Below are 21,993 nucleotides of genomic sequence, written 5' to 3'. Positions count from 1 at the left end.
AATATCCACAATAAAATGAAGAATATTTTATTTAAAAAGAATAAAATATGTAGGCATAAATTTAACAATAGAAGTATAAAACATATACGTTGGAAAATTATAACACATTGTTGAAAAAAATTCAAGATCTAAATAGGGATTTGTATCTTCTTGGTGAAAAACTGAAAGCTTTTCCTCTAAATCAGGAATAAGATAAGGATGTCCACTCTCATCAATCTTAACATAGTTCTGGAAGTCCTAGCCAGAGCAATCAGGCAAGAGGAAGAAATAAAAGGCATCCATATTGGGAAGGAAGAAGTAAAAGTGTCACTTTTTACAGATGTCATGATTCTGTATATAGAAAACCCTAAAGACTCAACCAAAAAACTATTAGACACAATAAACAAATACAGTAAAGTTGCAGGATGCAAAATCAATGTACGAAAATCCACTGTATTCCTGTATACTAACAATTAACAAAAAGAATAAAATACCTAGAAATAAACTTAACAAAGGATGTGAAAGACCTATATACTAAAAACAACAAAGCATTATTAGAAGAGATTGAAAAAGACACAATAAAATGGAAAATTATTCCATGTTCATAGATTGGAAGGATCAACATAGTTAAAATGGCCATATTACCCAGAGAAATATTCAGATTTAATGTAATTCCCATCAAAATCTGAATGCCATTTCTTAAAGAAACAGAACAAAAAACTGTCAGATTGTATGGAACCACAGAAGACCCCAAATAGCCAAAACAATCCTGAGAAAAAAGAACAAAGCTGGAGTTTTCACGTTATCTCACTTCAAATTATACTACAGAGCAGTGATAATTAAAACCGCATGGCACTGGCAGAAGAACAGACACACAGACCTTTAATAAAACAGAACTGAGAGCCCAGAAAGAAAACCACAGGTATATAGGCAAATATTTTTTGACAAAGGATCCAAAAACACACAATGGAGAAAAGAAAGACTCTTCAATAAATGGTGCTGGGAAAATTGAAAAGCCATGTGTGAAAGAATAACTGCAATCTAGCACAAAAATTAATTCAAAATGAATCAAAGACCTAAATATGAGATTGAAACAATACATTACATAGAAGAAAACATAGATACTAAACTTATGGATCTTGGTCATAGAGAATTTTATGAATTTGACCCCACGACCCCAAGACAAGGGAAGTAAAGGCAAAAGTAAATGAACGGGGCGACAGCAAGCGAGAAAGCTTCTGCACAGCCAAAGAAACCAACAACAAAACAAAAAGGCAACCACCCAAATGGGAGAAGATATCTGCAAACAGCAGCTCCCGACAAGGGGTCAATATCCAAAAAATATACAGAACTCACACAACTCAACACCCAACAATCCAGTTAAATAATAGACAGGGGACCTGCATAGCCACCTCTCCCAAGAAGACATACACACGGCCATCAGATATGTGAAAAGATGTTCAACTTCACTAGCCATTAGGAAAATGCAAATCAAAACTATGATCCACCACCTCACTCCTGTTCGAAGGCTACAATCAACAGGACAGGTAATAGTGCTGGAGAGGCTGTGGAGAAAAAGAAACCCTCCTTCGCTGCTGGTGGGAATGTAAACTGGTGCAACCACCATGGAAAACAGTATGGGGGTTCCCCAAGGATGGAAAATTGCCATTGCGACATGAATGGGCCTTGAGTATATTGTGCTAAGTGAAATAAGTCAGTCAGAAAAAGCTAAGGACAATCTGAGTTCACTCATATGTGGGATATAAAACTGAAACTCAAAGACACAGACAGACATCAGTATGGTGGCTACCAGAAGGAGGGGGGTGGTAGTAAAGGGCACCAAAAAAACCTAAATAAATGAAAAGACATCCTGTGATCATGGATCAAAAGGTTTAATACTAATTGTTAAGACAACAATACTCCCAAGTTGATTTAAAAATTCGACACAATCATTATAAAAATCTGAACTGACAAGCTGATCCTAAACATTGGAAAATCAAAGAACCAGAATAGTTAAAACAATGTAGAAAAAGCAGAACATAGTTAAGGAATTCACATGTCTGGACTGCGAAACTTTTACAAAGCAACAATAATTAAGACAGTGTGGCTGTGGCATAAGGATAGACACACAGGTCGATAGGATAGAACTGAAAGTCCAAAAATAAACCTTCACATTTATGGCCAACTGATTTTCAACTAGGGTGCCCGTGGGGGGGAAACAGTCTTTTGCTGGGACAACTGGATATCACATGCAAAAGAACAAAGTAGGACCCCTTTCTCAGACCACATGAAATAATTAACTCAACGTGAATCAAAAACCTATGTTTAAGAGCTAAAACTATAAAATTCTTAGACAAAAACACAGGGGTAATGCTTTGTGATGTGGGCTTAGGCAATGGTTTCTCCAATATGACATCAAAAGTACAAGTGCCGAAACCGGTTTGGCTAAGTGGATTGAGCGTCGGCCTGCGGACTGAAAGGTCCCAGGTGGTTTCTCCAATATGACATCAAAAGTACAAGTGACAAAAGAAAGATATAAACGTGTTGAACTTCATCAAAATTAAAAATGTTTGTGATTCACCCTAACCGGTTTGGCTCAGCGGATAGAGCGTCGGCTTGCGGACTGAAGAGTCCCAGGTTTGATTCAGGTCAAGGGCATGTACCTTGGTTGCAGGACATCCCCAGTAGGGGGCGTGCAGGAGGCAGCTGATCGATGTTTCTCTCTCATCGATGTTTCTAACTATCTCCCTTCCTCTCTGTAAAAAAATCAATAAAATATATTTTTAAAAAATGCTTGTGATTCAAAGAACAGCATCAAGAAAGTGAAAAGACAACCTACAATATGAAGGAAAATATTTGCAAATCACATGTGTGATAAGGGACTTGTAACTAAAATATATAAAGAGGACTTACAACTCAATAAAAAGACAAAAACCAAATTAAAAATGGGCAAACGATCAGAATAGACATTTCTCTGAAGATGATATACAAATGGCCAATAAGCACATGAGACGGTGCCCAGTATCATTAGTCATCAGGGAAACACAAATCAAAACTATAATGAGCTACCACTTCACACCCACTAGGATGGCTATAATCAACAGATAATAACAAGTGAAGTGCTAGCAAGAGTGTAAGCAACTGGAACCCTCAGATGCTGCTGGTAGGAATGTAAGTGGTGTAACCACTTTGAAAAATAGTCTGGCAGTTCCTCAAAAGGTTAAATATAGAGTTACCATGTGACCCGGCAATTTTACTCCTCGGTATCTATCCAAGAGAAATGAAAACCTATGTCCACGCCCTAACCGGTTTGGCTCGGTGGATAGAGCGTCGGCCTGCGGACTGAAAGGTCCCAGGTTTGATTCCGGTCAAGTGCATGTACCTTGGTTGTGGGCACATCCCCAGTAGGGAGTGTGCAGGAGGCAGCTGATCAATGTTTCTCTCTAATCAATGTTTCTAACTCTCTATCCCTCTCCCTTCTTCTCTGTAAAAAAAAAAAAAAATCAATTAAAAAATAATGTGTGTGTGTGTGTGTGTGTATATATATATATATATTAGGTGCCCGGTGCACGAAATTCGTGCACTGGGTGTGTGTGTCGGGGGGAGTGTCCCTCAGCCCAGCCTTCCCCCTCTCACATACTGGGAGCCCTCAGGCGTTGACCCCCATCACCCTCCAATCGCAGGATCGGCCCCTTGCCCAGGCCTGACGCCTCCGCCAGAGGTGTCAGGCTTGGACAGGGGACCCCCATCTCCCCTCGATCACTGGCTCTGACCCCCGCCCAGGTCTGAGGCCTCTGGCCCAGGAATCATGCCTGGGCAGGGGACCCCCATCTCCCTCTGACCGCTTGCTCCCCCCCCCGCCCAAGCCTGACGCCTCTGACCCAGGCTTCAGGCCTGGGCAAGGGGACCATCATATCCCCCCAATCCCCGGCTCCACCCCCCACCCCGGACTGATGCCTCGGCCAGAGGAGTTGACCCTCATCACACTCCGATCATCAATCACCGGATCGGCCCCTTGACCAGGCCTGAGGCGGTTGCAGGCTCCGCCCCTGCCCAGGCCTAATGCCTTTGGCCTAGGCGTCCGGCCCGGGCAGCGGGGACCCGCAGCTGCAGTGGCTCCGCGATCTTGGCCTTCGCTTTAGGCCCAGGCAAGGGACCCCTAGCTCCTGGGATTGCCAGCTTCGACCATGCCCAGCTCCCATCGCTGGCTCCACCCCTACTTCTTGCTATCACTGGCCAGGGCGGCAAAGGTGCCTGATTCTCCCCAGCTCTTAGCTCCCCCCTGGGTTTCCGATCACTGTCAGTGGCAGGGGGCTTCTTCCTGCTTTCCCTTTCGCCTCCCTGCATTGTGCCTACATATGCAAATTAACCGCCATCTTGTTGGCAGTTAACTGCCAATCTTAGTTGGCAGTTAATTTGCATATAGCCCTGATTAGCCAATGAAAAGGGTATCGTCGTACGCCAATTACCATTTTTCTCTTTTATTAGTGTAGATATGAATTGAATCTGAAACCTTAAAAAAAGAAAACCTATATCCACATAAAAACTTGTACATGAATGGTCACAGCAGCATTATTCATAATAGCCAAAAAGTAAAAGCAACCCGAATGTCCATCAAAACTGATTAATGGATTATGTATTGGAATCTTATTCCGTAATAAAAATCGCTTTACATGCTACAATATGGATTAGCCTTGAAAACATTATGCTAAGTGAAAGAAGCCAGTCATAATGAACTGCATATTGTATGATTCCATTTAATGAAATGTCCAGAATAGGGAAATCCATAAGAGATAGAAAGTAGACTGGTGACTGCTGGGGGATGGGGCAACAGGGAGAAAATGGGGAATAACTGCTAATGGGTATGGGGTTTCTTTATGGGGTCATGAAGTGTTCTAAAATTGACTGTGCTGATGGTCACAAAACTCTGAATATACTAAAAATCACTAACTTGCCCACTATAAATGGGTGGACTGTGTGGCACGTGAATTACATCTTTAAAAAAAAAACCCCACCCACATGGTAAGTCAGATAAAGAGAGAAAAATAGAGAAGACAGATCAGGGAAGGGGTGGTGGGAAGGGAGGGCTGGGTAGAGATGAGAAGGTGGGGGCTGCTACTTCAGGTGGGTAGTTAGGGAAAGCCCTATGGCAGTGACTTCTAAGCAAGGCCTGGAGTGAAATGAGGCTGAGGGCTAAGCAAAAACTGGGGAAGAGCTGTCCGGAAGCGTGAACTTCAAGTGCACAGGCGCCGAGGTAGACACATGCTTGGCAAGAGGAAGAGCAGCACGGAGGCCAGCAGCTAAAGGGACTGGGGAGGAGAACAGACGGGATGAGGCCGGCAAGGGAGCAGGGGCCAGGCCCTCCGGGGCCAGATCCTGACAGCGGCTCTGTCTTGCCACTATGGAGTCTGGCTTTAGGCCCGAGCAGCCCTGGTGGAGTGGCAGGGCAAAGAGTGGAAACACGTCCTAAGCAGCCAAAGGCCCCAGTTTAAAAGGGGGGGAAGCTGGGGGCTACAGCTCCCATGCGGACCCTCAGATCTCCTCCCACCCCCTCTGCTGGACCCAGCCCAGGAGTTGGACGCAGTTGCTGGAGACCCGGGAGGAAGCTCACAACGCTGGGCGTGTTGAAACACCCAGAGGAATTAGGATTAGTGTCTGGAACAAAAACTGATATCAAATTGTGGGCTCTCTCCCTTTCCCTTTGTGAGTCTGCCAAGGGAACACCCAGCCAGGAAGCCTGGGCCCCCTAGTGATTGCTGGCAGGCCGGGCCAGAGAAAGGCACGTGGAGCCCTCCCAGGCTCAGGTAACAGGCGTCTTCCGTCTTCCCGGGCAGGGCTCAGAGGATCAGGTGCTGGGCCTCCCTCTTATATCCACGGGGCTGAACCACACTAGTAAATGCCACCACTCCCAAGGGAAGACGTTCCCAGCCTTGCCTGGGCCTACCCCAGCAGGTCACAGCAAGGGCAACATACATACCCTAATAGTGGCCATTTCCCAAGGGCCTACTGTGTGCCATCTGGAGCTCTTCAACATTGAAAGCTGGGTGTTATCGTGGTTCACTTTACAGATGGGGAAAGTGAGGCTTGGAAAGGCTGAGTCACTCACAGAGCTGTGAGCAGAGTGTGGTCTCAACCCAGGCCCATCTGTGAGCCAGAGATGGCACAGCCAGGACTCAACCCTGCAACCTCCTCCAGGGCCCCTCTGGAGAGAAGGAGCTAAGCACCTCCAGTGAGGTGGCACGGGGTCCCAGGCACAAGACAGGGATAATGAGGAGGGATGGGGGGGGGGGTAGATGTTCATAAAAAAAGGCAGGAATGAGGATATCAAGCAATTAGCCATGAGCCCAGGGTGGGAGCTGGCCAGGCCAGGTTTGAGGACATCTCAGAGACTCAATTCTCTAAAAAACCTTTTATTAAGCACTTACTAAGTGCCAGGCACTGCTGAAGGCCCTAGGAACATAAACAGTAAACACAACAGACAGAAAGTCCTGCCTTCAAGGGGCTTATAGTCTGGCAGTGGATAAGAGAGAGACAAAATGAGGCAAACACATCAGATGGTGGTAAGTGCTACTAAGGAAAAGGGATGGGGAAGGAGGCAGGCAGTGTCCAGGTGTAGGTTGAACGAGGAAGAGATAGATGGTCAGGGGAGCGTTAATGCGAAGGTGACATCTGAGCAAAGAGCTGGAGGAGGTGAGAGAGCGGCCTACGCAGGTAATTTCGAAGAGCGCTCCAGGCATGAGGAACAAAAAGTGCAAAGGCCCTGAGGTGAGAATCTACAAGGAGGCCAGTGTGGCTGGAGCGGAGTGAGTGAGGGGGAGAACGGTGGGAAGTGAGGTTGGGAAGGGAATCTTGGCCCCAAACTTACAAAGGGGCCGTATGGAGGTGCTCGCAACCCGGGCGTCCGCATGTGCACAGGCAGGTAAGGAAGAACAGAGAAAAAATGAGGATCTAGTGGGGGAGGAGTATTGGACCTTTTCTTTTCTTTTTGAACTGGACGTATCAGTTGTGACTTTTTCTTAAAGCATGCCTAGGGGGAAATCAACTCCTCTTGGAGTCCTCCGATTGCAATGAGGTCAGAGGCCAAAAAGCCACCGAGGGAACCGACTCCCAGAGCAGCAGAGACCCTCGGAAGCAGCGCAGGGTTAAGTTGGGGTGAGGGGGCTCAGGGCCATTGTCTTCATTTCTGTCCAAAAACTGTTTCTGTAAGTGAAATTTAAGTTAAAAAATGAAAAAAGGTTGTGAGGTTAGAAGGGCTGGTCAAAAGCAAAAGGAATTTTTTTTTTCCCAAAAGCAAAAGGAATTTGAACCTCTACCTACCGGAGTCAAGGACTGGGCCCACCCTCGCCCTGCCCTCTGGGCAGCACCGGATCCCCCCAGGGAAGAGATGAAGGAAGCCCCGACACTCCCTAGCCTGGGGGTTTCAGGGCCTGAGCCTTCAGCTCCTGGCTGCCTGCCAGGGGCAGGTAATTACAGAGCCTGGGTGTTCAGGGCAGCTTCAGGGGAGTCTCGTTTTTTAGCTTTAAGATATACAATTAGACGTCCAAATACCAGAGAGGCAGGGTGAGCCCTCCACCCACCCACCGCAGCCCACGGTGGCCATCACAGTGGCAGAATTCAGCTATTTCTAGGTTGTCCTGAAATAGAGCAGAGCACCCCACCAGACCAGTATCTCAGGCCAGAACTCGCTGCAGCTCCATGGCCCCAGACCAGGGCCTCCATTCTGCTTCCACAAACACTGTGGGCACTGGCTCCATCATGCAGTTGACAAGGGTCAGTAGAGTGGGAACCACCTCCTGGCCACGGGCTGCCACGCCCCTACAAGGTCCTGGCAGACGGATCATTCGGGGCCCCTCCCTGGAGATCACATGGGAGCAAAGGCTCAGCGTGGCAAGCAGTGGTCAGGAGAAGGGAACCCAGGGGGCAGCCCAAGGAACAGCTACAGGAGGCCCCACAGCCACACTTGGCACCCTACCTTCCCCGCTGCCCGCTAAGTCCTCATCTGCATGTCTGCCTCGTCATCAATGCTTGCCCAGCAGAGCCCTGGCCTGGCAGGGCTAAAGGCCTAAAGCAGTGGTTCTCAACCTTCCGAATGCCGCGACCCTTTAAACAGTTCCTCATGTTGTGGTGACCCCCAATTTCATTGTTACAAATTGAACATAATTAAAGCATAGTGATTAATCACAAAAACAATATGTAATTATATATGTGTTTTTCGATGGTCTTAGGCGACCCCTGTGAAAGGGTCGTTCGACCCCCAAAGGGGTCGCGACCCACAGGTTGAGAACCGCTGGTCTAAAGCCAAAAGTGAAAAGTCCTTGGCCCTGCCAGAAAGGGAGACTGTAGGGCAGGTTCTCAGCCTGTGCTCATGACATTTTGAACCAGATAATTCTGTTTGTTTTTCCAGGGGTGTCCTATGCATTGCAGGATGTTTAGCAGCACCCTGCCAGGAGCACAACCCCAGCTGTGACAACCAAAAATGTCTCAGACACTGCTAATGTTCCCTTGGGAAGGGGTGGCAGCAGAATCACCCCCCTCCAACCCCCCGCCTCCCCGCCCGGTAGAGAACCAGTGAAGCAGGCCTTTCACTAAATGTTTTAAACAAGCTCTCGGGTGACTGAAGCAGGGGCTGGACTCCCGGCTAAGAAAGAGTATAGCCACCAGAACTAAGTAGGACCCCAGGGGCCTCCCAGCCCCAGCTGTGCTCCTGGGTTCCTCAGAAGGCTGGTCCCTGCTTCCTCCCATTCGGCCCCTATAATGAGAGGTAACCAGAACAAGGCTGCATCAGGAGTCCCTCCTCCTGGCTGGTGGGTCCTGGGGGACTACCACAGCATCCAGCCCGCAACCCCTCCCCCAACCCACGCCCACTCTGTGATCTCCCAGTCCTTGGCCAGGTTCCTAGAGAAGGGAGGGGTCCTGATGATGCAATCAAAGTTCCCAGCTGATGAAACTCAGCCGTGGAAAGGCAGGATTCTAATAAGGAAACAATTTAAATTGACAACATCTGCCTGTGCTTCCCCGAAGAGAAGAAAGCACAGCCGCCTGGGGAGGGGCCCGCCCGGGGACCAGCCTAGGCGTCCATCCAGGGGCCGCGGGGCAGTAGAGCCTCATCCCGGCGACGTGGCCAGCGTGGCAGCCCAGCAGTGTCTGGCTCCTGCCAGGAATTCAGGGCCGTGTGCAGGGGAAGCAGCTTGTTGCAGTTCTGACACAGTCAGCACCCCCTCCTGCAACACCATGAGGCAGCAAGACGTTCCTAGAAGCCAAACCACTCTGTGCTGGAGACTGAAGGGCTCAGAGGAGCCACCGGGAGCCCCAAGACCCTTCTCTGTTCTCCTGTCAAAAATGTGAGCCCTGAGGGTGGCCCGGGGATTGGCAGGTGGGCTGGGAGGAAAGGTAGAGGCAGCAAGTGACCGGAGAAGCAGAGTGGACAGCACACCGAGGACTTCAGCTCACTCAGGCTTGGTGGGGAAGCAGGACGGATTCTGGAGCCATATGCACAGAGGTTCGAATCCTGCAACTCACCAGCCCAGAAACTTTGAGATGGATCAAAAACCCACAGTGGGCAGGTGCCAGCTTCCTGTTTCACAGGCACAGGCACACGGCCTCCCTGCTCTGCCTTCTGCACCCAGAGTCAGCCTATGAGGCAGCTTCCCACCACCCAGGAGAATGCATGCATGCTCTTCTCACTTGATGCCCAAGAGCAGAGCAGGCCTTTGAAGAGAACCGAAGTAAACTGCTGGCTGTGACAAAGTGCGGGTCCTCCCCAAGCACCCAGCGAAGCCCACCCCCACATCATGTGCCCAGCCTGGCGCCTGTTTCCCAGGCACCCTCCCATGCGCCCGGTGTTGCTGAAGCATTAACTCTCTGCAGGCACAACCACCACCCACTTCACAGATAAGCAAACTGACCCTCAGGGAGTCCACAGGTCAACCCAGGGGGCAGGGGGAGATGTGCGCCCTCCCCTGTCCTGCAGGATGGCTGGGAAATGCGCCAAGACATAGACGCCGTTCTCAGGGGCCTGTGGCATCAATGCTTTTGTGCTCTGTGGGCTGACCCTTCACTACGAGTCTCAATACCAGGGAAGAGGCAGCCTTGCGCCCAGACTTACCCTGAAGGAGGGGCGGTGACTGGGTCAGAGTGCGTGGTCACAGATATGGCACTGGGCCAAATCCATCAAGACCTGCTGGCGTCAGGGACCAAGCCAGGTCTATCCAGCACCGGAGGGAGAAATGGGGAAATGCTCCTGTAGAAGTTAATAGCGTCAGCTTCCCGCCTCCTGAGCACTTTCTTCTTATGAGGCACCTAACTGAGAGCTCTCCCTGGAATCCAGACCCCAACCCTGGGAGGTAGGTACCATCATCTCCACGTCACAAGGGGGGGAACTGAGGCTCAGAGAGCGGAAGCCACCTACCCCAGGTCTGGTTGGGAGAGGGCTGTAATCTGAACCCATCACTGTCCTACCCCAGAATCTCAAACTGGGCCCCATGCCAGAGTTGGGTCAGGTTGGAGGGTAGAAATTCAAAGCAAGAGACACAGCTGAGCTGTAGCAAGTTTCCCCTCCCCCAGGACACACGACTATAGAAAACACAGAGTGTCGGGGTTGGCTGTACTCAGGGAATGGCCCTTCCGGAGCCCCTGAGACTCCCAGCAGGCCTCCTCACAGATTGTGCGTGTGGGAAACAGAGAGGTCGGGGACCAAGGCCAGTCTCTGCCACCCACTGGACACTTGCCCTCTCTGGGCCTCAGTCACCACGCTGCCCTAGCTCGTGGGGTTGCTGAGAGGCCTAATGAGAGAGGCCAGGCGCATACCCAAAGGGGACTCGTGCTGAATGGGCACATGGCCACCACCGTCAGGAGTGACTCTGAGACAGAAGCCAGGCATGCAAGGCCCTGACAGAGCCCCCATTTTCCATCCCTGGACCCTGGAGCAGGACATTCCCCCAGGCCTTGAACCTGGCTGGGACGTCCAGGAAGGTGGACTAACAGGTGGCCTAGGTGTGCCTGTGCCGCTCCTGGCTGACTCACACCTGGGTGCTGTTTGATTCATCCCAGGAAAGGAAGAGACCAAAGGGAGGGATCCACATTCCCAGAGCCAGGTTCCTCAAATAGCTAGACTCAGGCAAGTCACGGGATGTCCCTGCTCTCTTCAGCCCCTTCCCAACTCTATAGGCCCTCCTCCACCCAACTTCTGCGGTTGGACAAATTACTTCCTCTTCTGGGCCTGGGTCTTAGGTATGTGGAAAACAGAATGAGGCTCCTGTGTCCCAGAGCACAAAGGTCCTAGAGGCCTTTGTTTGCTGATTGCAGGATGGTGTCTAGCAAATAGTAGGTGCTCAGTAAGTATCTGATGACTCAGTGACTTTCACAGCCCTGCTCTCTACCAGGGCTGCGTTAGACCTTCTTGCACTGATATTTCCACCTCCAGGAAAGGAGCCTCCCAGCCCAGGTCAGGCCATGCCCTCTAGCTCTCTGCAGAGTCTGAGGGGTTCAGGGTCACTGCTATCTGGAGTTACCTCCAGGTGTTCCCACTGCTCCACTCAGCACTCCCCATGGCTCCCTGAACTTCCCAGGTGACCAGGAAATTGCCAGAGTCACAGCTCACAGAGCCAGCACAGACTCAGGCCTGTTTTGCCAGCTATCCTCCGAGATTCCAGCCACAGGATGAAGGGCTCGGGGTAAGGTGGGACCATGAGGCTGACTTACTAAGCTCTACCTTCTCCCCGGACACCTGATTCTCCTGCAGACTTACGGACCAACCCTGGGCCGATGCTGCTTCTATCATTCACTTACCCCACCCACATAAACGGAGCACTTACTACAAGCCAGGCCTGAGTGGGGACACTGAGAATACATCCAGATTAAGCTTGGGTTTCTGTCTTGCCTGCATCCAAAATTGGTGTGGCCATTCTCACCCAGGTCCATGTTGATTCCTCATTAGCTGACACGAAACCCTTGAGAGGGGCTGGAACCCAGGGTCAGGCCTTCTCTTGGCAAGCAGGGAGAGTATCCAGGCAGCCAAAGGCCATCCCCAAAGTAAAGGTCAGGGCCAGAGCAGGCAGAAGAGGTTGATGCCTCCCCTCCCGCTGTGCTCAGCACCTCTCTGAGAGCTGATGTGTCTAATGGTCTCCCCGGTCATGGGCCCCAAGTCAGAGACCACGGCTGGACTGGCCACTGCGGGCCCACTGCAGGGCAGCAGCCTGGCTCTAATCACAAACGTTTGCTGAGTGGGTGAACCACAGGAAGGGAGAAGAGAAACAATGAAAGGCAGAGAGGGAGGAACGTGGACCTTTCCTTTCTGCTTCCACCACTGGATCCCTTCCAATAATTGCCCTAGATTAATACCAACCACTGCCAGCCGTTACTGCGCACGTACTCTATGCCCAGGGCTATGCTGGGTACATAATGGGTGTTAACTCATTCAATCCAAGCACCAAGAAGGGGCTTATTACCCCATTTCACAGATGAGGAAAGTGAGGCTCAGACAGGTCCTGTGGTCTGGCAGCCTCAGGAGCCCGCCCTCTCTCTGAATGGCCACGCTCCACAGCCCAACGGCCCCAGCAGGGTTTGCAAGAGACATAAGAGCCCCAGCCAAAGAAGACGGCTGGCAGCTGCCGACATGACTTATGGTCTCATAAACAGATCTGATGGTTTAGGCTGCCCCGCCAGAAAGACCCTGGAAAGGCCCAAGGACTTCCTCCAGGCCTCTAGGCACCCAAGGATTCTCACTTTTGTCTAGAACTTTGGCACCCAGCACCAGCACAGGTGTGGGCGTCTCCAGGCTGTTTCTGACACAGACATGTGCAAACAGCGTCAGTGCACAGCTTGCAGATAGTCGAACAGTCTCGTGTAGCCAGCCCCCAAGAAGCAGGACTTCACAGGCCCTAAAGGCCCCTTCCAGACATGACTGCCACCCCCACAACGATGACATCATCCTGACTTGTACCAGGATGGGTGCTGTTAGTGGATTGCTTCTGAACTTTATACAAATGGCATCCACCGCACGTTCTCATCTCCAGCTTCCTCTCCTCAACCTTGTGGGTGACACTCGGCGCTGTGTGAGGGGCAGCAGCTTGCTCATTCCCACTGTGCGCAGCAGGCTCCAGTTTTGTTTTTAATCACCCCATGATGGCAGAGGTGGGAGCCACCCATCTCAGATGACAGCCATCTCCCCTTCTGCCACCGGGAGCCCTTGGTGGTTCTAAAATACAAATCTGATTCTGGTTCACACCCTCCCATGTCTGCCCTCAGATAAGGTCCCACCCCCTCCCATGGCCTTCCCGACTCCAAGCCCCCAGGCCACTGGCTCTTCCCCGCTCAGCACTCTTGCCTTTGCCTTAGTCTGCCCTGGGCTGCTCTTCTCCCACCAACCACTAACCTACTCATCCTGGGACCAAGCCTAGCATCATTCTTGGGGAGGGGACTTGCTGGGGCAGGGCTGTGTCCCCAGGAACCAGAGCAGGGCCCTACATATAGAAGTGCTCAGGAAATTGCCCCTGAGGGAGTAAGGTTTGGGGGAGCCACAGGTGTGCTGCCCTGGGTCTGCAGAGAAATCCAGCACTGTCAGAGAGGAAGTGGTGGGAGGTGAGGGCGCCTTGCGTGCGAACAGGACCCAGGCTTCCGCCCTCCCCAGTTCCTTCCCCAGCACCCAGCTAAACCTCTCAGCAGGTTTAGTCTGTTTTCAGCTGCCAGGTGCCTGGCCCTTGGGGAACAGGTGCCCTGCTCTCAAGTAGCTTTCCTGCCTCTAGATGAGTACCCGCACCCCATTTGTTGGAGGAGGAACCCAAGGCTAAGAGGACAAGACACTTGGCCATGGTCACAGAGTCATAGGGCAGCTGCCAAGGTCCAATTGCAGAGCCTGGGGCAGCCCAGCCCCCTCCTCCTCCCCATCACCCACAGATGGCCCATCCAATACAACCCAGTGGTGCCCCAGCTGCCTTGGACTTAGGCGAGGGCTGCTCCTGACACAGACTGATACCTCGGGCGCCAATGGGGAGGGGCTGGACCCTAGCAGCTGGCAGTAGCCGGCACACAGTACAGCACCATCAGCGCCCATGCTGGTTCAGCGCCAAGGGAAGAATGTCCCAGCCCTGCACTGGCTAACCCGTGGCAGGAAGCACCAGGACTAAGATGCAACAGAGGCTACTCCTGCCCACGGTCTGGGGTAGGAGCTAAGAGGTGGGAGCGGGGATTGTAGTGTCCGGAGATGAGGGCCCACAGTGAGCGTGCAAGGCCAAAAGTAGCCAGGGACGGCTTCCAAGATGGAGCAGGGGTAGGGAACTTGAGGACAAGGCTACCGAAAAAGCCAAAATAAGAGTATAAGGTGTGGTGGAAGCAAGGGGAGTGCCAAGGGGGGAAGGGGCCTCACCTCAACTGAGGGACCCCTGTTTTTCTCACCCGCTCCCCTGCCCTCCACCTCATGTGGGGAGCTATCTTCTGCTTGCCAGAGTGGGTGCCAGACCTGAATGTGTAGAGGGCCCCTTCTCACAGGCAGAGGCCTCCCCCAGCCCAGCCCAGCCCCACCCAGCGGGAACACTCCAGCTCTCACAGGCTCAGAGCCATGCACCCCACGGCAGGGCAGAGCAGGGGTGCCAACAGACCCCACTGAGACCCTGAACTCCAGCTGAGGCCCCTGCTCCTTGGACACGAGGTGTGCTCCTCACCTGCCCGACCCCTCCAGAGGGCAGAGAGAGCGCCCCATTTGGGGAAGTACCCTCTCCCCACAACACCCCAGTCAGTCGTGGTCCACAAGGAGGGGCAGTTGAGGTGCACCATTCAGCCCACTGCCATGACGCAGCCCTGGGACTCGAGGGCGAACTGCAGTGAGTACCGTGCTTCTACCCTGTGCCAGGAGCCCAGCTGGATATCTGACAGGCATTATCTCACTGTGACCTCCAAGAACACTGGGAGGCAGGCACCAGCAGCCCTGCTGGGGAGGGAGGGCTCCTGAGGCTCAGGGACTAAGTCTCTCGCCCAAGGTCAAACAGGCGGCAGCAGCGGGATGAGGATGGGAACATTTTGCCTGTCTGAATATGCAGGAAGTCCTCCATTGGAGCTCCTTGCTCCTAGTGCTGGAATAATTTGACTAGCAAGCCTGTGGCTGGCTACTACCTGTTGATATCTGGGAGAGGCGGTTCCAACCTGCACTTGAGACGTGTTCCAAGCACAGGATGCCAACGCTCAGAGCAGAGACCCAGGCCAGGCACAGGCTGGGCAGTTTCAGGCCTCACTCGCCAAGGCCACCAATAGCATAGTGTGACCTCGTGGAGAGATAGAGGAGTCACAGACCTCAGGTTACAGAGCACATCGGGGCCTGGGGGACAGGTCTGGTATCCCCACAACCCAAAGCACTTGCCAGGCAAGGTCCTTAATGAAGAGAGATACCCTCCCCCCCGCCCCCCACCTTTGTTCGGGGTCTTTCTACGCAAACCTGGTGTCTCTCCCCGGCTCAAGCCTTTCTGTGGCTGCCTGGGTGAGATGAGGACAAACCTATACTGGTTACATGGGTGTTAGACTGGCCGGCCCCAGCAACAGGCGAGTGACCGCAGGCTTCACCACACAGCAGTCACCAGACACCACACACTGAGTCCCCAGACTCCTAAGGCCAAGAACAGACACGCGAGTAGCAATCACAAGGCCCAGGCAGAACTTCCTGAATGTAAGTCAGGACTTCCAGGTACTGAACAAGCGGAGTTCAAAGGCAACTAAGAACCCCTGGCCTGAGGAACTTCCTGGACAGGCCTCAGGGAACAGCCTTGACCCCACAGAGTCAGATCACCTTTGGTCAGGCCTCTGCCAGTGCCAGGCTGCAGGGCAGATTACAGGGGCTGCCACGTTGGCACCTGCAATGGTGTGGCCAGTGGCTGCGAAGGCCAGGTCTGAGGAGCAAACACCAAGGCCAGGCACAGGCTGGGTAGCTTCAGGCTTCACCACGGGCAACAGCAGCACGGTCTGGCCCTAGGGAAACCAGTAGCTGGCCTGATGCCACCGCCTAGTTGGCAAGGGCGGCCTCTGTGGCCTGCGAGCAGGACTTCTCTCCACAGGGGTCCGCATCCTCATGCCTCCCCGACTGCACGTGGAAGACCTTCCCCAGGGACCCCAGCGACCAGGCTGGCCCGAGTAAAATGAGGGAGGCAAAACCATGGTCAGGGATCTAAGGGTAGGAAGTGGAGTCAGGAGAAGCTTAGAGCAGGCAGCCCTCAGAGGAGGCAGCTACAAAGCCCCTTGGGTCAAAAATTGCCAGAATCTCCAATTTAAAAGACACCGAAAGTCTGGATTTTTACGTTGCAAGAACTATTAGAGCACTGTATGAGGGAAAAAAAAGCCGGCTACGTTTGGCTACTGTGCACCCTCTGAACGTCCATCTTCCGGCACCTACTAAGTGCTAGATGTGGTGCCAAGGACTTCAAGATGAAGACACCCACCTGCCCACTCTGTCTGCCACTGCCCAGCCAACTCAGCGGTCCCTTACGGGGTATGTCAGGCCTTCCCCCTTCATCGTCTCCACCAGCAGCCAAGAGCCATCAGTCTAACTGGCAAACCAGGCCACACTGCTTCCTTGCCCCTTGGCGAGATCCCCAAGGTCAGGAACGGTCTAGCCCTCCCCCACCCCATATCTTCATTCACTCCATCCCCTTCCTGCCCTCTTTGCACCCCTACCATGCCAGCCCTTTGCCCAGACCACTGACCGAGTGCTCTGTAGCCAAGGGCCTTGACCCTAAAGGCTCTTCCCAACCTCTCCAACCCAATTCTCCTTGGCCTTCCGGGTTCTCTAAAGAGCCAGTTACTCACGGACGCCCTCCTCCCCGTTGCAATGATGTGCCCCATCATAAAATCATGAGCTCCATGAAGTCAGGGACTGTGTCCAGCCTGGGGTGGGTGCCCAATCAGCACCTGTCAAACAAATGGACAGATGACCGCACAGAAATGCCTTCCCCAATTGGTCCACGAGAATCTAATGGAATTCTGGGGGGACCTGTCCCAGATCTACCTGCTCCCCCTCCATAGGGAGTTTCATGGAAGCAGGGCTGTCTGGTCCCATTTATCTCTGAAAGGCCAGGACACCAAGGGGGTGCTCAAGAAACGTGGCCTCTTCCTCCCTCTCCATACTCAGTCTCCAGTGCTCCTGCTCTGTGACAGAAAATGAATGCCCTGCCCTCCTTGAGATCCCCCAGCATCTCCACATCCCCGCCCCCTCACAAACCGTGTCCCTCCCCACCGAGATGTATGAGAGCAGGCACCTCAGGCGAGCAGATTCCAGTGGCATTCAGCAGCCTTTTCCAAGAAGGGAGGGAGAGGAAGCCCCGGGGAATCGGAGGCCTGGCCAAGCCTGTGGTTTATGTGCAAAGACCTGGCTTGGCCAGACCTGGGCACCGGGCTTCCAGCTGCAGAACTGACCTGTCCAAGGCCTTCTTCATGCCCCCCAAAATCTCAAGCATCCCTCCGAGGCCTCCCATTCCAGCTGGTTCAAGCCTGGCCCATGGAGGGAAGGCAGTGCCCTCTTTCAACAGGTTGCCCAAATAAAAACCCCACTGAAGAGACAACTGAAGATTCAAAGCTGCCCTAAAAGAAGGGAAGGGGGAGGTATCTCCCCAAGTCACACAGTCTGCTTCTTGGACAGCCTGGCATCCAAGTCCAGAGCAGAAAGAGCCCCTGGAGGGGCCCCTCCTCTCTTTCTGGTCCTCCCTGTCCCCTTCATGCAAAAAGGGGTACTGAGGCACTGGGGACAGAGATCAGGCCAAACCAGAATACGCTTAGCTCCTGCCATGAAGTGACCCAAATAAGCCATTTCTCTGCCCCAGGCCTCAGTTTCCTCATCTGTTGGCTGAAGAGACACTCTGCCTGTCTCCTCCAGACAGGACCTGTTGTAAGGTAAATCAACACCTCCCTCTCACTCTCGTCCCTGACACCACCAGCCACGTGCATGGGGCAGGCCACAGGACCAGTGCCAGCTGGACACAGAGACCCCTCAAGACAGTTGGGATTCTGCCTGCCTGAAGGACAGACGAGCTTGAGGCTGGAAACTGGCTCCCAGCCCACCCTGAGGAGACCACAGCCCAACCCACTGCTTCTAGACTCAGCAGACTTGGCTGGGACCTGTGCATATTCCCCACCCACTGGAAACCCCTGGAAAAGCCTCCCAGATGCCATCTGGATGCACCTGCTTAGAAGGCCTCCCTCCAGGCAGGGTCCTTGGCACATGCTCATTGTACCACGGTGCCAGTCTGTGCCTGGCCCCAAATCCATGGCAGAGACTTCAGTCCCACCCCCATCTATGTCCCCAGGGCCCCTTATCCTCAGATCTCACAGGATCGAGCTCAGTGCCTCAAAATTATCCCTATCTGGATTTTCCTATAACCCCGAACCCACTGAAAAGAATCTTCTTCGAAGGTCTGGGGACATCACATGGGGCCAGAGCTGCTTCCAGTCCTCTGCCACCAAGGCCAGGCAGGACTTTCTCGCTGGATCTGCCCAAATTTAAATCACAATTGTGCTGCTCCCTGGCTGAGTGACATGGGCCAATCACTTTAGGCCTCCTGACCCCAGTTTCCTCATCAGCTCATGGGGTGGTTTGGAGATCATGCATTGGATGTGCTCAGCAGGTGCCTGGCATACGGTAAATGAACAATCAAAGGCAGTTTAAACCCTAATGATAAGGGTTATTTTCCCAATTTAATTACCAGCCGAGTGACCTACAGCATGTGGCTTCACCTCTCTGGCCTGGGTGCCTCTCTGGATGGCCAAGAGGATTAGCGGACCTACATCTGCAAACTGCAATTGGACCTTGGCAGCTGCCCTCTGACTCTCGGCACAGGACCTGGCGCACAGCACAGGCACTCAGAACATGGTAGCTGTGAGGGCGATGGTTCGTAAGGAGGCGTCAGAAAGATGACGCTGGGAACAGTGCGACAAACCACCTGTTCTACCTGCTCAAAATGGGTCAGGCTCGAGCTGTGTACCCGGCTGTTGCTATGGCACCCAGCACATAGGAAAACACTCCAACTAGGAAGGCGGGTGCTGCATGGGTGGGGCCTCGAGCCTGCTTCTCTCAGACACCACCTTGCGGCTGCCACCAGTCTCTGGGCTATGTAAGGGGTCCCTGGCGTTGAGGCGAGTATGCTGCTGGATCTGGGTCCAGGATCTAAGCAAGACTCATCACCCCTAACCCTACCCCAACTCCGAAACATTGGAGCCTGTTCGTTGGAGGGGTAGGCGGTGAGGTGGGGCTCTCAGCTTGCAGACCAGCGTGGGTGGGACTGGAGTGGAGGGGTTAAAAAAACCCAAAACACCAGAAACCCCTATCTCCTGAGCAAAATCCAAAGCTCTAAAGCAGCCTCAGATCCCAACACTGATGTCTGCCCCCTCCAGCCACACCTGCGCAGCAGCAAACAGGCACCCAGAGTCCAGCTTTGGGGGGCTCAGTGTCAGCCTCTCCCTCCTCAGCCCCACTCAGGTTTCATCCACAGTGAGGGCTGGGAAAGGCTGTTAGGCTGGGCCTGGTTCAGGGAATCCATGGCCCGTTGCCAGGAGGGAAGAAGGGAAGGCAGAGGTGAAACCCAGCAGCTGTGAGCTGAGACCTGGAACTTTCCAGATTTTCCCGGATGAGGGGGCAGGTTTTAGAGCAATGGAAAGGCAGGCAGGTAGGGTGACAGTGGCCCCAGGGCCTAGGAGGCCAGGAGAGACCTCAGCCTGGGACTGAATAACAATTCCTCTGGAGGATCCGCGACCCCCAGCTCACATGTAGGCCTCCTGCTGACTCTAGCTGGTCCCCCTAGACCTGGGAGGGGCTAAGGATGGCCCCCTGCCATAGAAACAACTGATGCAACAATTTGCTGAGCCAAACATGGCATACACATTATTCATCCCCCCACAACTCTAGGGGTGAGTGTGACCTCTCCCATTTCACAGAATTGGAAACTAAGGCTCACAGGCAGAACATATAATGGTTAAAAGCACATCCTGAGTTTGAATCTGGGCTCTGCTGTGTTAACTCAAGCAAATCACTCCCTCTCTGAGCATTAGTTTCCATCTCTATAAAACGAGAACAGCCCCGGCTGGGTGGCTCACTTGGTTGGAGCGTCGTCCGTACCCCAAATGGTGGTGGGTTCGATTCCTGGTCAGGGCACATACCCGCCCCAGGTTTCAGGTTGGATCCCTGGTCGGGGAGCGTTTGAGTAGCAACCAATTGATGTTTCTCTCTCACATCAATGTTTCTCTCTCTCAAATCAATCAATCAATAAAATGGGGATAATAATCCTACAGTCCCACTCCCAGCCCAACCTCCACCCTGTCCCATGGCGTGGTCAAAGAGTTAAGCGAAAGGTGCTAGTAAAATGGAAAGCACAGCACCAATAACTGCTGGTTGCTGGAATGACAGAGGTTAGGTAACGCCCAAAGACACCCAGCCAGTGAGTGGTCAACCCCCGGCCCCAGCTCTGAGCACAGCCCCTTCCCTGAGGCCTTGGGCTGTGGGTGGCCCCGGGATCACAGGCTTCCTAAGCAACCGTATATCCACCACCCCATTCCCACTACCCACCCCTCAACAAAGGGCAGCTCTTGTCTGAATTCCTCAGATAAGCAGCTCCCAGTAGACTGGATAACCTCCAGGCCTGAGTGGGCCCAAATGCACCAAAAAGGCACCCCACCCTGTCCACACCACAGATTCCTAAATCTGGGTTAGGCTGCATGGCTCTCCTCCCAACAGAACATTCAACCACCAGATACATCCAACAGGTCTCCAAACAAGCCAAGTTCAGCTGACAACTGCCCACTGACAAGTCCCTGGCGAGCCACTTACTTCCTCTTTCTGGGCCTCAGTTTCTCCCTCTGTTAACAAGCACCCCGCCTCAGAACACCGTGGTGCAGCTCCAGCGAACCGGGCCCACAAGAAGGCCCAAGGAGCAGAGGGACAGACCAGGGAAGGGAGCCAGCGCGTCTAGGCACTGGGCCAGGCCCTGCGCCGCCTTCTAGCTCCCGAAACATCTCCACAACACGCACAGCCACCTGTATTGGGCCCAGAAAGTGACACAGCGAGGACGCAAACCCCTCTGTCAAACTCCGAGGCGCTCTCCCTGGCAGGCCAGGACTACGTGACCCAGTCAGTGGGTGCAGCTGGACCTGCAGGACGGGGACCACAAAACCAAAGTTGATCAAGCCTCTTTCAGAGAGGGCTGCAACCTCCTTGACAAGGGCATTTGCAATGCAAAGCAGCCCAGCTCCAGCTGGACGGGGACTGTCACTCAGAGGGGGCTGGGCAAGCCACAATCCAGCCACCTCCCTCCAGGCAGACGGGGTGTACCTGGGGTCTGGCCTTCCCAGAGCGGGGAGTGCCTGGAACACTGTGGCTGCCCCGGGCTCTGAATCACAGACAGCCTGAGTGGCCATCTGGGTGCAAGGTGGCCTGGAACAATCCTCCCCACTCGGCCTCTCAGGGCACAAACCCACTGGGCTCTGTGCAGGTCTGCAGAATGGCGCTCCAGCAGGCTGCATGTAGGGCCCCAAGAGAGGGCTGAAAAATAGACCCCCTGCACAGGGGTGCGGGCACCCTGTCAGATCCCTCCGGCCCAGACCTCCCAGATCGTGCAGCCCTACCTGCCTTGTGCAAACTTGTCCCAGACACACATAACCATCAGGGCTCTCTGGGCCCCAAGGGGCGCATCCACACTTGCCAAGTGGCTAGATGTCGCTTATCACCGCCCCCCCCACCCCACCCCCTGCAGGCGACACTGCCCCGGCGCCTTACCTGGACGATAAGCTGACAAAATCCCCGCCATCCAGCAGTCGGACCTTGCAGAAGAGGACCCCGTTCACGAAGGGGACCGCCGTCAACTCCTCCAGGGTGAACGTGGTTTGGAACTTGAACTTCTTCTTCTTCATCAAGAAAGCCATGAGCGAGTTCCCTGAGTCTGAAGCCCCGAAGGCCAAAAAAGGGGGAGAGCCAGAAATCCCCAGGATTCCTTTCCCGACACCACACCCCCTCCTCAAAACACCAGAGCCGGATCCCGCCCAGATGGTGGCGGA

The 21,993-nt window shown here is 53.3% G+C and overlaps 1 protein-coding gene across 1 annotated transcript in view; it reads right to left on the bottom strand.

Annotated features, from left to right (window-relative positions):
• FAM102A (family with sequence similarity 102 member A) overlaps positions 1–21,987 on the bottom strand; it is a 35,664-nt gene extending 13,677 nt beyond the window's left edge. Inside the window, exon 1 of the mRNA XM_006768523.1 lies at positions 21,716–21,987. Coding sequence (XP_006768586.1) covers positions 21,716–21,861 — 146 coding nt within the window. The 5' untranslated portion in view covers positions 21,862–21,987. The remainder of the gene's footprint in view (positions 1–21,715) is intronic.
• Positions 21,988–21,993: the final 6 nt, after the last annotated feature.

The sequence above is a fragment of the Myotis davidii genome, unplaced genomic scaffold, assembly GCF_000327345.1.
Source record: "Myotis davidii unplaced genomic scaffold, ASM32734v1 scaffold142, whole genome shotgun sequence".
NCBI classification, from domain to species: domain Eukaryota; kingdom Metazoa; phylum Chordata; class Mammalia; order Chiroptera; family Vespertilionidae; genus Myotis; species Myotis davidii.
Note: the sequence above shows the minus strand (reverse complement) of the source record. Positions and strands in the feature narration are given on the sequence as shown.